The sequence below is a fragment of the Puntigrus tetrazona genome, chromosome 22 (genome assembly GCF_018831695.1).
Source record: "Puntigrus tetrazona isolate hp1 chromosome 22, ASM1883169v1, whole genome shotgun sequence".
Taxonomy (NCBI): Eukaryota; Metazoa; Chordata; class Actinopteri; order Cypriniformes; family Cyprinidae; genus Puntigrus; species Puntigrus tetrazona.
Genome location: NC_056720.1, coordinates 7699462 through 7711838, shown reverse-complemented (window position 1 = coordinate 7711838; position 12377 = coordinate 7699462). Strand labels below are relative to the sequence as shown.

At 34.4% G+C, this 12377-nt stretch overlaps 1 protein-coding gene across 1 annotated transcript in view; it reads left to right on the top strand.

Annotated features, from left to right (window-relative positions):
- lrp1ba (low density lipoprotein receptor-related protein 1Ba) overlaps positions 1-12377 on the top strand; it is a 228098-nt gene that overhangs the window by 178047 nt on the left and 37674 nt on the right. The window contains 4 exon segments of the mRNA XM_043222495.1: positions 1061-1177; positions 1271-1390; positions 3913-4032; positions 9670-9786. Coding sequence (XP_043078430.1) covers positions 1061-1177; positions 1271-1390; positions 3913-4032; positions 9670-9786 — 474 coding nt within the window.

The window sequence follows — 12377 nt, the reverse complement described above, 5'->3', positions numbered from 1 at the left end:
ACATATGTCTGTCATAGAGATTATATTCAAGTGTTTTTTGGTTGAATGATATTGTATAGGTTAGTTTTTGTGTGCTTGTGCTTGTTCGACTGAGAGATGAATAGACTAATTCACTCCAAAGAGCTGCAGAAATGAATCAGGTTTTGGGAAGTATTTGTTATCTCGAAAGGAAGTTTATTACACGTTGAAATGGTAAAGAGACGTCAAAGCTGACAAAGAACAAAAGACTCCAGTAAACAAAAAAAGAAAAGAACCTTTCTATCATGTGTTTTTTTTTTTTTTGTTTTTCTTTTCTGTGCAATATAACTGTCTGTCTTTCTGTTTGTGTTTAGTTCCATTTTATCTTTCAAGTTTATTTAGATTTTTTTTTTTATTTTCATTCCTTGCCCATTTAGGTGAACAATTTTCTCATTTCCTTGTTTATTGACTTGTTTTTATGAATATGTTCTGTTTGTTTGTTCATTCAGAAATATGTTGCTGTGTTTAATTTTTAACGTCTCTTCATTTGTTCTTGTTTATTTTATCTGCATGTATCGCCATCTTTCAGTATATGTCTTTAATTTGTTTATTTACTTGTTCAGTCACTCATTCTTTCTTTCATTTCTGCATTTGCTTGTTCATTACGTTTGTGTTTGAACCTTTGTCCTTGTTTTATTTAGTTTTTTCCTTTTGGTTTTTGTTGTTTTTTTCAGTCTTTTCCGTCTGTCTTATATTCGTCGTTCTTTCATGACCTTGGCCTTTCTTTCTGTTTGGTTGGCTTTTTTTGTTATTTGTATATTAATATGCATTTGGCTGCCTTTCTGTTATTTGTTTTTTTCACCTTTTTCTATATTCATTCTTTGTCCTGTCCTTTTCCTCGAGTTAGTTTGTTTGTGTCTTTGTTTTTTTAATTATTATTTATTTTTGTTTCTATATTGTGTTTACCTTTTTGTTTTGTCTGTCCTTCTTCTGTTTGTTTTTTGTTTGACTACATCTGTTGCGATTTTGTTTATCGTTATATTAGTTCATCCACCTTTTATTTTAGTTGTTTCACTCATTTGATCTCTTTTTTTGTTTACAGCGGAGTTTAAATGCCAGCCCGGAAGGTTCCAGTGTGGAACGGGTTTGTGTGCCCTCCCTCCCTTCATCTGCGATGGAGAGAACGACTGCGGAGACAACTCTGATGAAGCCAACTGTGGTAATTATAGATTGATGGATAGATAAATGGAGACCAAGCATAATGCATTATGATGCATCCTTCAATGATATCCTTGTTTGCATTTGCTTTCAGACTCATACATCTGTCTGTCTGGCCAGTTTAAGTGCACTCACCGGCAAAAATGCATCCCTATAAACCTGCGCTGTAACGGACAAGACGACTGTGGAGACGGTGAAGATGAAACCGATTGCCGTAAGAGTCTCATTTTTCTCTCTCTCTCTCTTTCTCTCTCTCAGAGTTGACATCAGCGTCAATGAAGGGCATTAGTTTTCATCTTTCCTGAGAGAATCTCAGCTAAATACCCACCGAGCTAGATTTCCCTTCAGGAGGAGAAAAACAAGCAGAAAATGAGGGCGAGGGAGGTCAGAAATAGATGAAATCCCCTTCTTTATGACTTCTGAATGTGTTTATTGGCTCGTGAAGGTCAAACTCAGACAGATTCAACAAACTGTTTGAGAACTTTGAATCGGCTGATGAGAAAAGTGCCAAGCGAGGAGCCTGGTAAACATTGCCCAAAGTTTTTTGTTTTGTTTTCTCATTCCTCGGCTGCAGACGGAATTGCTCGAGGGGAATTTAGGACACCGACAGCGAGAAGAAAGGAGTGAGATGAAAAAAAAAGAAAGAAAGAAAAAGCGAGGTAGACTTGCTAACCAGGAAGCAAAGAAGCCGTCTCGTGTCACCTTCAGAAATCAGGCTGGAGTAATCATCACTTCGTGCGGCGGGGATTTGAATCCTAGTCCAAATACAAGGCTTATTTTAGGTGGCGGTACAGAAGGAGGAGTCTGGCAGAAGTTAATGCTCTCGCTCAGATCTGAATCCTCCATTTGAAGCCACAGCAGGGGCCTAATTTCTCACTCCTCCCCAGAGTGGAGTATCTGGCTGGGCTTTGATAAGACGCCTGGTTCTGGTACGCCCTTATGAGAGAGCGCAGGAGAGAAGCTGTCTGTCTTCTCCGAGAGAGAGAATCACAAAGATAGAAGTAAAAATCGAGGAAAATCATTAACAGCATTGCATGGGACGGAGCCCGGAGGGTCCCCAGAACTCTAAGAGGCTTTTGAGAGGGGGTCTAACGCCGTCTTGGATCCAGGGGAGCTGAGCTCAGCCCTGGGCACTGATTAGCCAAACAGAGGGAGGGTTTAACAGGGATAATCGCATATGGAGCATGGCATTAGAGGCCGGCTTTAGACCTCCCCCCCAAAGGATGGAGAGCGCTGTGGGTCAGGATTGCCGCTCCACCGCCGGGAATGTCGAGTCTGGGCTTAGCTTAGTTTAGCGCGCAGCGGTTCGAAAGCGGAGATGTGAGGGAGAAGAAGTTGCGGTTACTCAGACCACCGGGGTACAGGCTTGTTTTACTTGTTTTAGCATGAATTAATCATGGTTAGGGGAAGTTTAAAATGTTCAGAACTGAATCCAGGTGGGACTTGAAAAAGTTCTCCAGGAATATGTGTTATATCAACCATAATTTAAGCTTAACTTCAAAAGTAAAAGTAACGAAACATCATGGTTTGTCATGTATAAAGACTGTAAAATGTGTTTTTTTTCCCCCACCATATTTTGAACACAACCCCCTCACTTAAAAAGACATATATTATTTAAACTATAATAACGATAATATCTCTAATATGTTAGACTACAGTATGCATCATTTTGTTACTTACATTTTAAAGCTATTTTAAAAGTACATATTCTTCAATATCGTTGTATGATGAATAATTTATATGTATACTTAGGTGTATTAATATATCCACTACCAGTAAAAAAAATTGGAATCAATCATTTTTATGTTTCAATGCTCACCAAGGCTGCATTTACTGTATTTGCTGAAAAATACAGTATATATTGTAAAATATAATTACAATTTAGAAGGAGTGTTTTAATATTTAATATAATTTAATATAATTTTAAATAATTTAAATGTTATTAAATATTGCATACTATATATATATATATATATATATATATATATATATATATATATATATATATATATAAATATACATTTATTTTTTTTGTTAAGTAATTTTTTAAATTAGTAAATAATTGCTTTTAGTAATTTTACATTATTGGGAAATTCTTGTGGGTGTAGGTAATAAAATGTTACATTAATGCCAAAATAATTTTACATTGCATTTATAATAATTTAAATAAAACTATATATACATCATAAGTATAGTTATATACTTTGATGTGAAAAAAAATGCACAAACACACATATGCACGTTACTATGGGTGCGATTAAATCGATTAAGTGCGGTTAAGCACTTATATACTGTATCCAATTAGAAAATGAACACAAACGTAATCACTCACTGGTGCCAGCAATATTCCAAGAGCCATATTTTACCGTAACCGTTTAAAGCGCCGGTGCTACAGCCATCAAAGCGGCGCTTGTGTTCAAATTCACCTCCTTATATACAATCTGCAAGACAATCACCGTCGGACCTCAGATCGCCTGCTGCGAGCAACGTTCCCGTTGTTATGCAGGATCCATGGCTTCATTTCTGAGGGTCTGTGGGAAGATCAAAGCACGGTTTTCTGCAGTCTGTTGCTGATTCTTTATGGTGCTACTCTTTCAAAAAGTGCCGCAGCAGAATAAAGCCTCGACAAAACCGCAAAGTAGCTCTAAAACTGAAGTTTTTTTTTTTTCTGTGGTTTGTCGACTGAACTTCTCAAAGTTTTGATCACATGATCTCTCCTTCTCTCCGCGTCTCCAGCCGAGAACACTTGCTCGCCGTCCCAGTTTCAGTGCAAGACCACAATGCACTGCATCTCCAAGCTGTGGGTGTGCGACGAGGACCCCGACTGCGCCGACGGCTCGGACGAGGCCAACTGCGGTGAGTCGCTCGCCGTCGCCGCGCATCACCTCACGCTCTTCATCACCATCCGTAAACATCCTCGTTAAAATTCGGCGCGAGAAATTTCAGCTGGTCTGAGCTCCTAAAACATCCCATTTGCTTTAATTTTGCACCGACTCTTTGCCCCGAGGACTGACGCAGATGAATAAAGATAGCTTCTGCTCGCTTTCATAACCGACTTCTTGCTGCTACTCTGATCTCGGGGTTTTGTGGAATGCGCTAGCGCGCTAAGAGACGTTTCGCAGGAACCGCTCACCCGAACGCTAACGTTTTCTCGGGGCGAGCGTTGTCAGGTTGCATTGCGTTTGCTTTATGAGCAGCTAACCGATTAGTCTTCTCCATTGGGCCCAAAATGGATGATTTAGTGTGCTGTAATTATGCAGCTTCAGGATTTTATGTGTTGTAGAGCAGTGTTTCACGTGTCAAGTAAAGCAGCTGCTTTGGTTTGTAGGGTTACTATCCCAAGTGATTATTGTTCATTGAAGTTCAATGAAGTTGTTCATTGAGACTTGTTACTAATGCATCAATTCTGACTTGAAACTCATTATTTGATACTTTAATATAAAGAAATAATTGATTCATCAAATGCATTTAAATTTTTTTGGTTTAGGGTTTTTAAGGTGTGTGTATATATATATAATTAAAATGTATTATATCTTAAATAGTGAATTAATTCTAAATAGAGAGGAGTAAATATTCACTATGAACCAAGTACATGTGATTATATAGAGGCATATTTACAGACATATTTTCTCTATTTAGCTTTTTATAATATTTTATCCCAAGTAATTGAATAATTCCTAATAGAATGGAATAAATACTAAAACAATTCACTATTGATGGCTTTAAAATACATTTTAAAGTATACAAAAATGACTAATATAGTTATCATTTATTTCTAAACTAACAATTATAAAAAATTATACATTTATATAAAAATACATAATTATATTAAAAATTAAATACACAATTATATATATATATATATATATATATATATATATATATATATATATATATATATATATATATATATATATATATAATATATTTGTTTATTTGTTCTGTAATGACCAAAAAATATAATAAATATAATAAAAGAATCTTTAATCTATACTGTTTGCAACTATTTACATTTTTATTTGATGTTCAAATTTGAAAGATATTTTATCCCAAAAAGGCTTTTATAACTTGCATGCAAAAGCATAGTTTGCCTAAATGATTCCCAAACGAATCATCTCAAACATTTACCGTGGATCCTCTCACTCGACTCCTTCTGATAATCGTATTGAGAAAGTAGTTTCCCAGTACTTTTGGAGGAGGTTCGTATCCAGTGAAGGTTACAGTCGTGTGTGAAGACGTTCGCTCATGTTCTGTATTCTGAAAAGGACTTCATATTATACAGCTGATTCGCTTGTTTAGTGTTGACTTTAAACTTTAAAGCCCTCACATCTTGAACAGAAAGTCTTCTTTTGTGTCCTTCGTGTCAGAGCCGTTTAGCATTTTGAAGGACGTCCTCAGATTATTGCTGGTAATGTTTCTCTGCGCAGCTTTAATGGCTGTCAAGTACATTAGGAGGCATCACAGTAACAAATCGTCTTCTAAATCGTTTTTTTTACTTTATATCGATCCATCCAACATTATTAAAACAAAATAGTTTTCATAAGTGCTGTCCATTTCTGTCCGGCGCTGAATCTCAGTTACCGTCCACCTCTCCGAGGGACCAACTAACCCACCGGCTTTCATTACTGGGGAGGTTTAGTGCATCGCGGAAAGGAAGGAAGTTGAAGTTTGACATAATTTTGTCGTCTGGGACTTTAGAGAAAGTTTTCCTCTGCAGCAGTGCTCTTCAGAACACGCCGATGCTTTTTTTTTTTTTTTTTTTTTTTCACAGACATACACTTTTAAGTTGTTTGAAAAGTTGTCTGGTAGAGCAGAATGAAACTTTTCCTGACCTGTCACGGCTTACAATTAAAAACCTTTTTTTAGTCGTTGCACAGATTTATTCAGAAAATCAGAATCCATGAAAGTGTAACGTATAGAGAAATGACTTGAAATTATTTTTTTTGTGATTATGATTGTAAATTATATAAAATAATGTTTTTATTGAGTTTAATTCTTTTTTTAATTGCTTATTTTAATTCTATTTTTTATTTATAATTGTTTATTATTATAATCACTGATCTAATAATAATGCTGAATATTATTAAACTGTTGATTAATTTATATATTAATTGCATATCAATTAATATTTTAATCTCTATAAATAATATTTATTATATTGTATTTAGTTTTTATTGATATGTTTTTATAACACACATAATTTGTATAATAATAATAATAATAATTCTACAAAAATCTCAATAATTATTCCACTGTTTCATAATCTCAGTAACTACTTAATATATTTTTGATGTTAATGTGAGTTAATATTAATTGTGTGTGTGTGTGTGTGTATGTATGTATATATATATATATATATATATATATATATATATATATATATATATATATATATATATATATATATATTACTGTATTTAAATTTGTTTTTACTTATTTGTTTTTAAATAATAATTTGTAAAAAATAAATTAATTAAATTATTTTATTAGTAATAATAATAATAATATGAATTAGTTCTGGGCATTGATTAATTGCAATATAATTAATGTTTTTTGTGTACTTAATGTGTGTGCAATGTGTATATTTGTTATGTAAGTAGTAAAGTATTCAGTGAATGTCTATATAAATTTATATAATATTTACACAACATATTTTACTTAAATAAATACATGTGTGTGCATTTATTTATTCATAATGAATATACACAGTACGCACACACAAACAGTATCATGTACACACAAAAACCTTTACTTTGGATGTGATTATTCGTGAAGAATCGTTGCCCAGCGCTACTACTACTACTATTACTACTACTAACAATAATAATAGTAATGTCTAAATATCTGACAAAAGTGTGAGGATTCTAATGCTCTTACAGTCTGAAAAAGCATGTTTTTTCGTTCTTGCTGAGTGCTGGGTTTGTGTTTGGACTTGGACCATATTGTTGCTCTGCAGGATGTATTGGATTTCCCTCGATACACAACTCCCGCACTTTACATCATTGAGAGGATATAATGGAATATTCGCATTAACCCAGCATAATACTGTATTGATTTTTAACCATGAGGACGTTCCCTAAGTGTCGGTCTAAACGTCCATCAGCTGAGTAGAGCTTCATCTTCCAAAAATCAATAAGTTGCTTACATCTAGTTGGAAGCGGGGAATTTCCTAAAGAGATATTAAGATGGAAATCATCCACTAGTGACTGCATGAGATACAAAGAAACATCGATACGGCACATGGACAGGGTGACTGAGCACTTTTGATGGAAACGGACGTTGGCAAATGGACCGCAGAGGACTGGATTACAACGCTGGGGTTTTGATCTGTTTTGTTTGGCTTTCTTTCTTTTTTTTGTTTAGTTTTGTTCCATTTTGCTTTTTGTTGTATTTATTTTTTTTTCTTGTATGTTTTTATAATCAACATAATAATTAATAATACAAGTACTTAATAATAATAATAATAATAATAATAATAATAATAATAATAATAATAATAATATTATTATTATTATTATTATTATTATTATTATTATTATTATTATTATTATTAAAAAGTACTTATATTATTAAGATTTTAACAGTTATTCAACATATTACTTGGGGTTTAAGTAAATGGAATTAAATAGTTTTGTTTATACTAAAACTTAATGCAAATAAAATTGTGTATATTAATAATAAAAATATTACATATTAAATCTCTTAAATCTAAATTACTGAGGTAGTTTGTGATATTTTATTTTATTTTAGTTTCTAAATATTTATTTAAGTTTTAATCAAATGTTTAAATATTCCAAATATTCTTTTTCTTATTATTATTAATTCATTTGTATTTTATTAATTTATTTTTAACTTTTTTAACTTTTTACTTTCTAATTTCTGGCATTGGCATCAGACATTGGAAAATATTATGTATTATTATGTAAATGTAAAACTTGTGTCATCAAATAGCATTAGTTGGGAGGTTATGATTGTCCTGATGCAAACATATTCCCTTGAGGTACTTTGTTATGAGGAGCGATACGAAAGTTTTTCTTCTTCTTCTTTGTTCTCAGCGCATCTCCTCATTCTCTCATTGGTCGCTCTGGTTTGAAGGGTTCTGTGCGTTTTGCCGAGTCACGACTGAATATCCACATCATTGTCGTTTGAGAAGAATGGGTTGTTGGACTGAGCTCTCATGAAACATTCAGCATGCCACCGCGCTCTGACGCATTGAACACCGCTCTTAATTTGTTGGATGTGGCCTCTCACATCACGGCATGATCCAATTTATTTATTGTGAATTATTTACCGTGATCTGCCTCGTGTTGGCAGCACATCGGCGAAAGCTAATTAGCCGAGAACGCTGCCCGTAGCTCTTTAAAAGCGTACAGACCGACACAAATGCATTCAAAACAACGAATTCATTCATTGCACCTGCCGGGTTCGTTTGCTTGCCTTCATTTTGTTTTTAATTTAGTAAATATTTAGATTTTTTTCTTTCCGTGTTTTGACTCAATTTCGATCATTTTTTTTTCTTTAAACCTATCAAATCGAGTGTAAAAAGTACTCTCATTCTCGTTTAAGTTTTAATGAGGAAAATTTTCCCTTCGTCCGAGTTGAAGGTGATTCGAGCCCTAAAGCCGTTTGAGGGAAAATCTTAATATTCCAGCCTTGTTCTTTCCAAATTAGAATTCTCTTAATGTCACTTTAAGTCGGGGAATTAGGACTCAAACACAGCATTGTGATTGTCAATTAATCATGCATTATGTTCTCATCATCTCTCATGATAGTTGGATTAGTCGTCGCAGACATTCAGATGAGGGGAAATTGCATTTCTGATTTCCTGTACTCAAATCAGCTCGGATTAGCATGTTGATTATTTCAGAGCAAGGAAATGTGATTTACACTATTGTGCCTCTGATTCGGCCTTGTAGGATTCTGTGAAGAAAAAAATATATAATTTAAGTTTAAAAAACCTGCCAGGTGCAGTTGCTGGGAAAATAGTACCAATAAATAAACTGTAGTTTTAATATTATTTTAATATAGTTTATAATGGAATATTCACCTTAACCCAGCGTAATAACGTATTGATTTTAGTAGCGTTCCCCATTTGTTTGTAAAATATACCAACTTAAAAATAAATTAATATGGTTTGTACCTTAAAATAAGGGTCACCACTGGGTTGTTTTTCAATTCAACAATTTAAGAAGCTTATATATGAAGTTGCACTTTTTTATTTTGTCCTTTAGTTTTAGTTTAGGGTTTTGTTTTGCTTTTATTTTAGTGTAGTTTAATTTATTTCTTGTCGTGCTTTGTTTAGTTTCATTGTTTGGTTTTAAAGTATAAAAAAGTACTATAGGTGATATAAAAGTTTTTTGTCTTAATATTGTGTAAAAAGTAGAGTTTTTAAAGTAAAACATGTTTTTCTAAGAGCTCGGGACCCCTGTTGGTTTTACACAGTAATTGCGATGAGGATATTCAGATGAATGCTCTGTTTGTTTGTGTATGCAGATGAAAAGACGTGCGGGCCGCATGAATTTCGCTGCAAGGACAACAACTGCATACCGGACCACTGGAGGTGTGACGGCCAGAGCGACTGTAGCGACAATTCAGACGAGGAGAACTGCAGTACGTGATTCTGCATTTAATCTCTTATTTCACTTCTACAAAGTTATGCGGTGAATAGCTCAACAAACACGTCCTCTCTGTGACAGCTGGGATGTGTATTTTTATTTTTTTTTGGTTTGGTTTCATTGTTTTGTGCTGGTTTTCTTGTATAGATTTTCGTTTCAGTTTGCCACGTTTAGTTTTCGTATTGATGTTTTATTTACTTGTTAGTTCGGTACTAAAACTACTTTGTTTTAGTTACTTGTAGTTCAGCTAGTTTGGTTTTGTTTAGTTTCGTTGTGCTGTGTTGTTTAGCCACTTTTTGTTTAGTCATATTGTGTTATTTAATTGTTATTTTTGATTAGTAAGTTTGGATTTGTTTGTTTAGTCAAATTGTGCTTTTGTTTAGTTTCATTTCCTTGTGCTTCGTTGTTTTGTTTAGTTTCGTTGAGCTGCATCGCTTACAGGCTAATTTCACTGCGCTGATTCGTGCTGTTTAGTTCTTGTTTTTTTTTTATTTTAGGTAGTTCGGTTCGGTTTGGTTTGCTTCAGTTGCGTTGCGGTATTAAGTTTCATTGTGCAGTGTTTGGTTTGATTTTTGTTTAATTGTGCTGTGCCGTTTAGTTACTTTTTAGATTTGTTCAGTTTTATCGTGATGTTATTTAGTTTAATTGTTCTGTAATATTTTGTTTAGTTTATTTGGTTTAGTTTAGATTTATCGTGCTGTTACGCTTTATTTCGAGAATCCTAATTGTAGACTAAAAGTAACTTTGTGTAGGTTTATGGTTAGTAGAATAATGTTTAGTTCGGTTGTGTTACATTGTTTAATATTATTTATACAGTTACTATTTTAGTTCTGTTTGATGGTGCAACATTTAATTTGTTTAGTTTCACTGTACTGTTATTTAGTTAGTTTAGTTTAGTTTAAGTATCACTGTGGTGTAGCGCATTGTTTAGTTAGTTTCATTATCCTGAATTGTTTAGTTTCATTGTGCTTTGTAGTTTTGTTTAGTTTAGTTTCATTGTGCTGTTTTGTAAATTTTTTTGTTTTATGTTGTTTTCAGTTACATTCATTGTTATTTAGCCTAGCTTACGTCGCTTACGTTGTCTCTTTTGTTATTTAGTTTGATCATGCCATGTTTCGTTTACTTTATTTACTCTTAGATTCATCTGGCGGTATTTTGTCGTTTATTTGTGCTTTGCTTTCTTGTTTTGTTTGGTTTCATTGTGTCGTGTTTCATTACTTAGTTGCAGTTTTCGGTGTCGTTTCGTTCGGTTTCGTCGCCCCATGCATTATTTACAGCAGTTTAGTTAAACGCCGTAATCAAGCTCTAATCTTCTTGTCTCTTTCGACATGCGAATGCTTTGACATTTAAGTACGTTCAGCTTTCATATGTTCCTCTTATCGCGCTTGGCTCTTAACACAGCCAGACATACAGGCACAGCAGGGTTTTAAAAAAAAAAGCGAACAAAAAAATGGATTGATATCACGCTCCGCAGTGTGTGGCACATAGATGTTGGATCCTCAGAGAGGGATTTATAAGCTAACGCTGGTGCGTCAGTGTGTGACACTGAGCCATCTTTTTCTTCTGAGGAGCACATGGGTCTCAAACAGCGTCCATCACTTCATCACCGCGACTGTTGTCTGAAATCTCCATATTCATTCCCTATTTTCCCCTTGACGTCTGAGTCATTACATAGCCACAGAAGAAGTTCTCCAGTGCTCAAAGAAGCTCCTAAAGCCCAGTGGATCTCATCACACTTCAGCTGTGTCTTCAGCCTCGAGCTCCACGCTTTCAAACAAAAGTGAAATGAGATTGTGTGTCGATTGCTCTGGAACTTTAGCGATTATATCAATTTCCCTGAAATGCAGACAGGTATTTTTCCTGTCTTCTCGAGATGTTGCTAACTACCGTCCTCTAGAGTGCAGCTGTATGCTTTTTTTTGTCAGCTCTGTGACGTTGATTGACAGTTAGCGGAGAAAGTGTCCCACTGAATGGCAGAATCGATCTCTCACACTGATCTGCAATTTGGTTTTAATGGCAGCGGTCCTGTAGCTCCCGGCGAGGGCTCCGTGATGAACGGCCATGCATGTTGGCTTTTTCCTCTGTGCTGTGGCATGAGCTCGGACCATTTATTTACTCGATTACAGAGCCGCTGCCATCATTTATTCAGAATTGTGATCATGATGTAAGTCAGACTTGTGCTTGCAGCAGAAAGCAGTTCTTTCCTTTGGTTTTTCCACTTCTTGTTCCCTTTTGTTTCCCCTTTTCTTTTTTCTGTCTGTTTTTCGTAACTTCTGTTTTGTTTACTTCCATCAGTTTCCTTTTCCCCCTTTCCCTTTCTTTCCATCTTCCTCACATCCATTACTTCCCCTTCTTTAACCCTATTTCCTTCAAATCCCGTTTCTTTACATTTCCTTTATCTTGTTTTGCCTTTAGCTATACTGAAATGTTCTTCCTTTTTCCTCCTTATCCTTTTCCTCCTTGTCTTTCTTCTCAATTTTTCCATTATTTCCCTTTACTTTACACTTTTATGTACTTTGCTGTTAACTGTATTCTTTCTTTCTTTCTTTCTTTCTTTCTTTCTTTCTTTCTTTCTTTCTTTCTTTC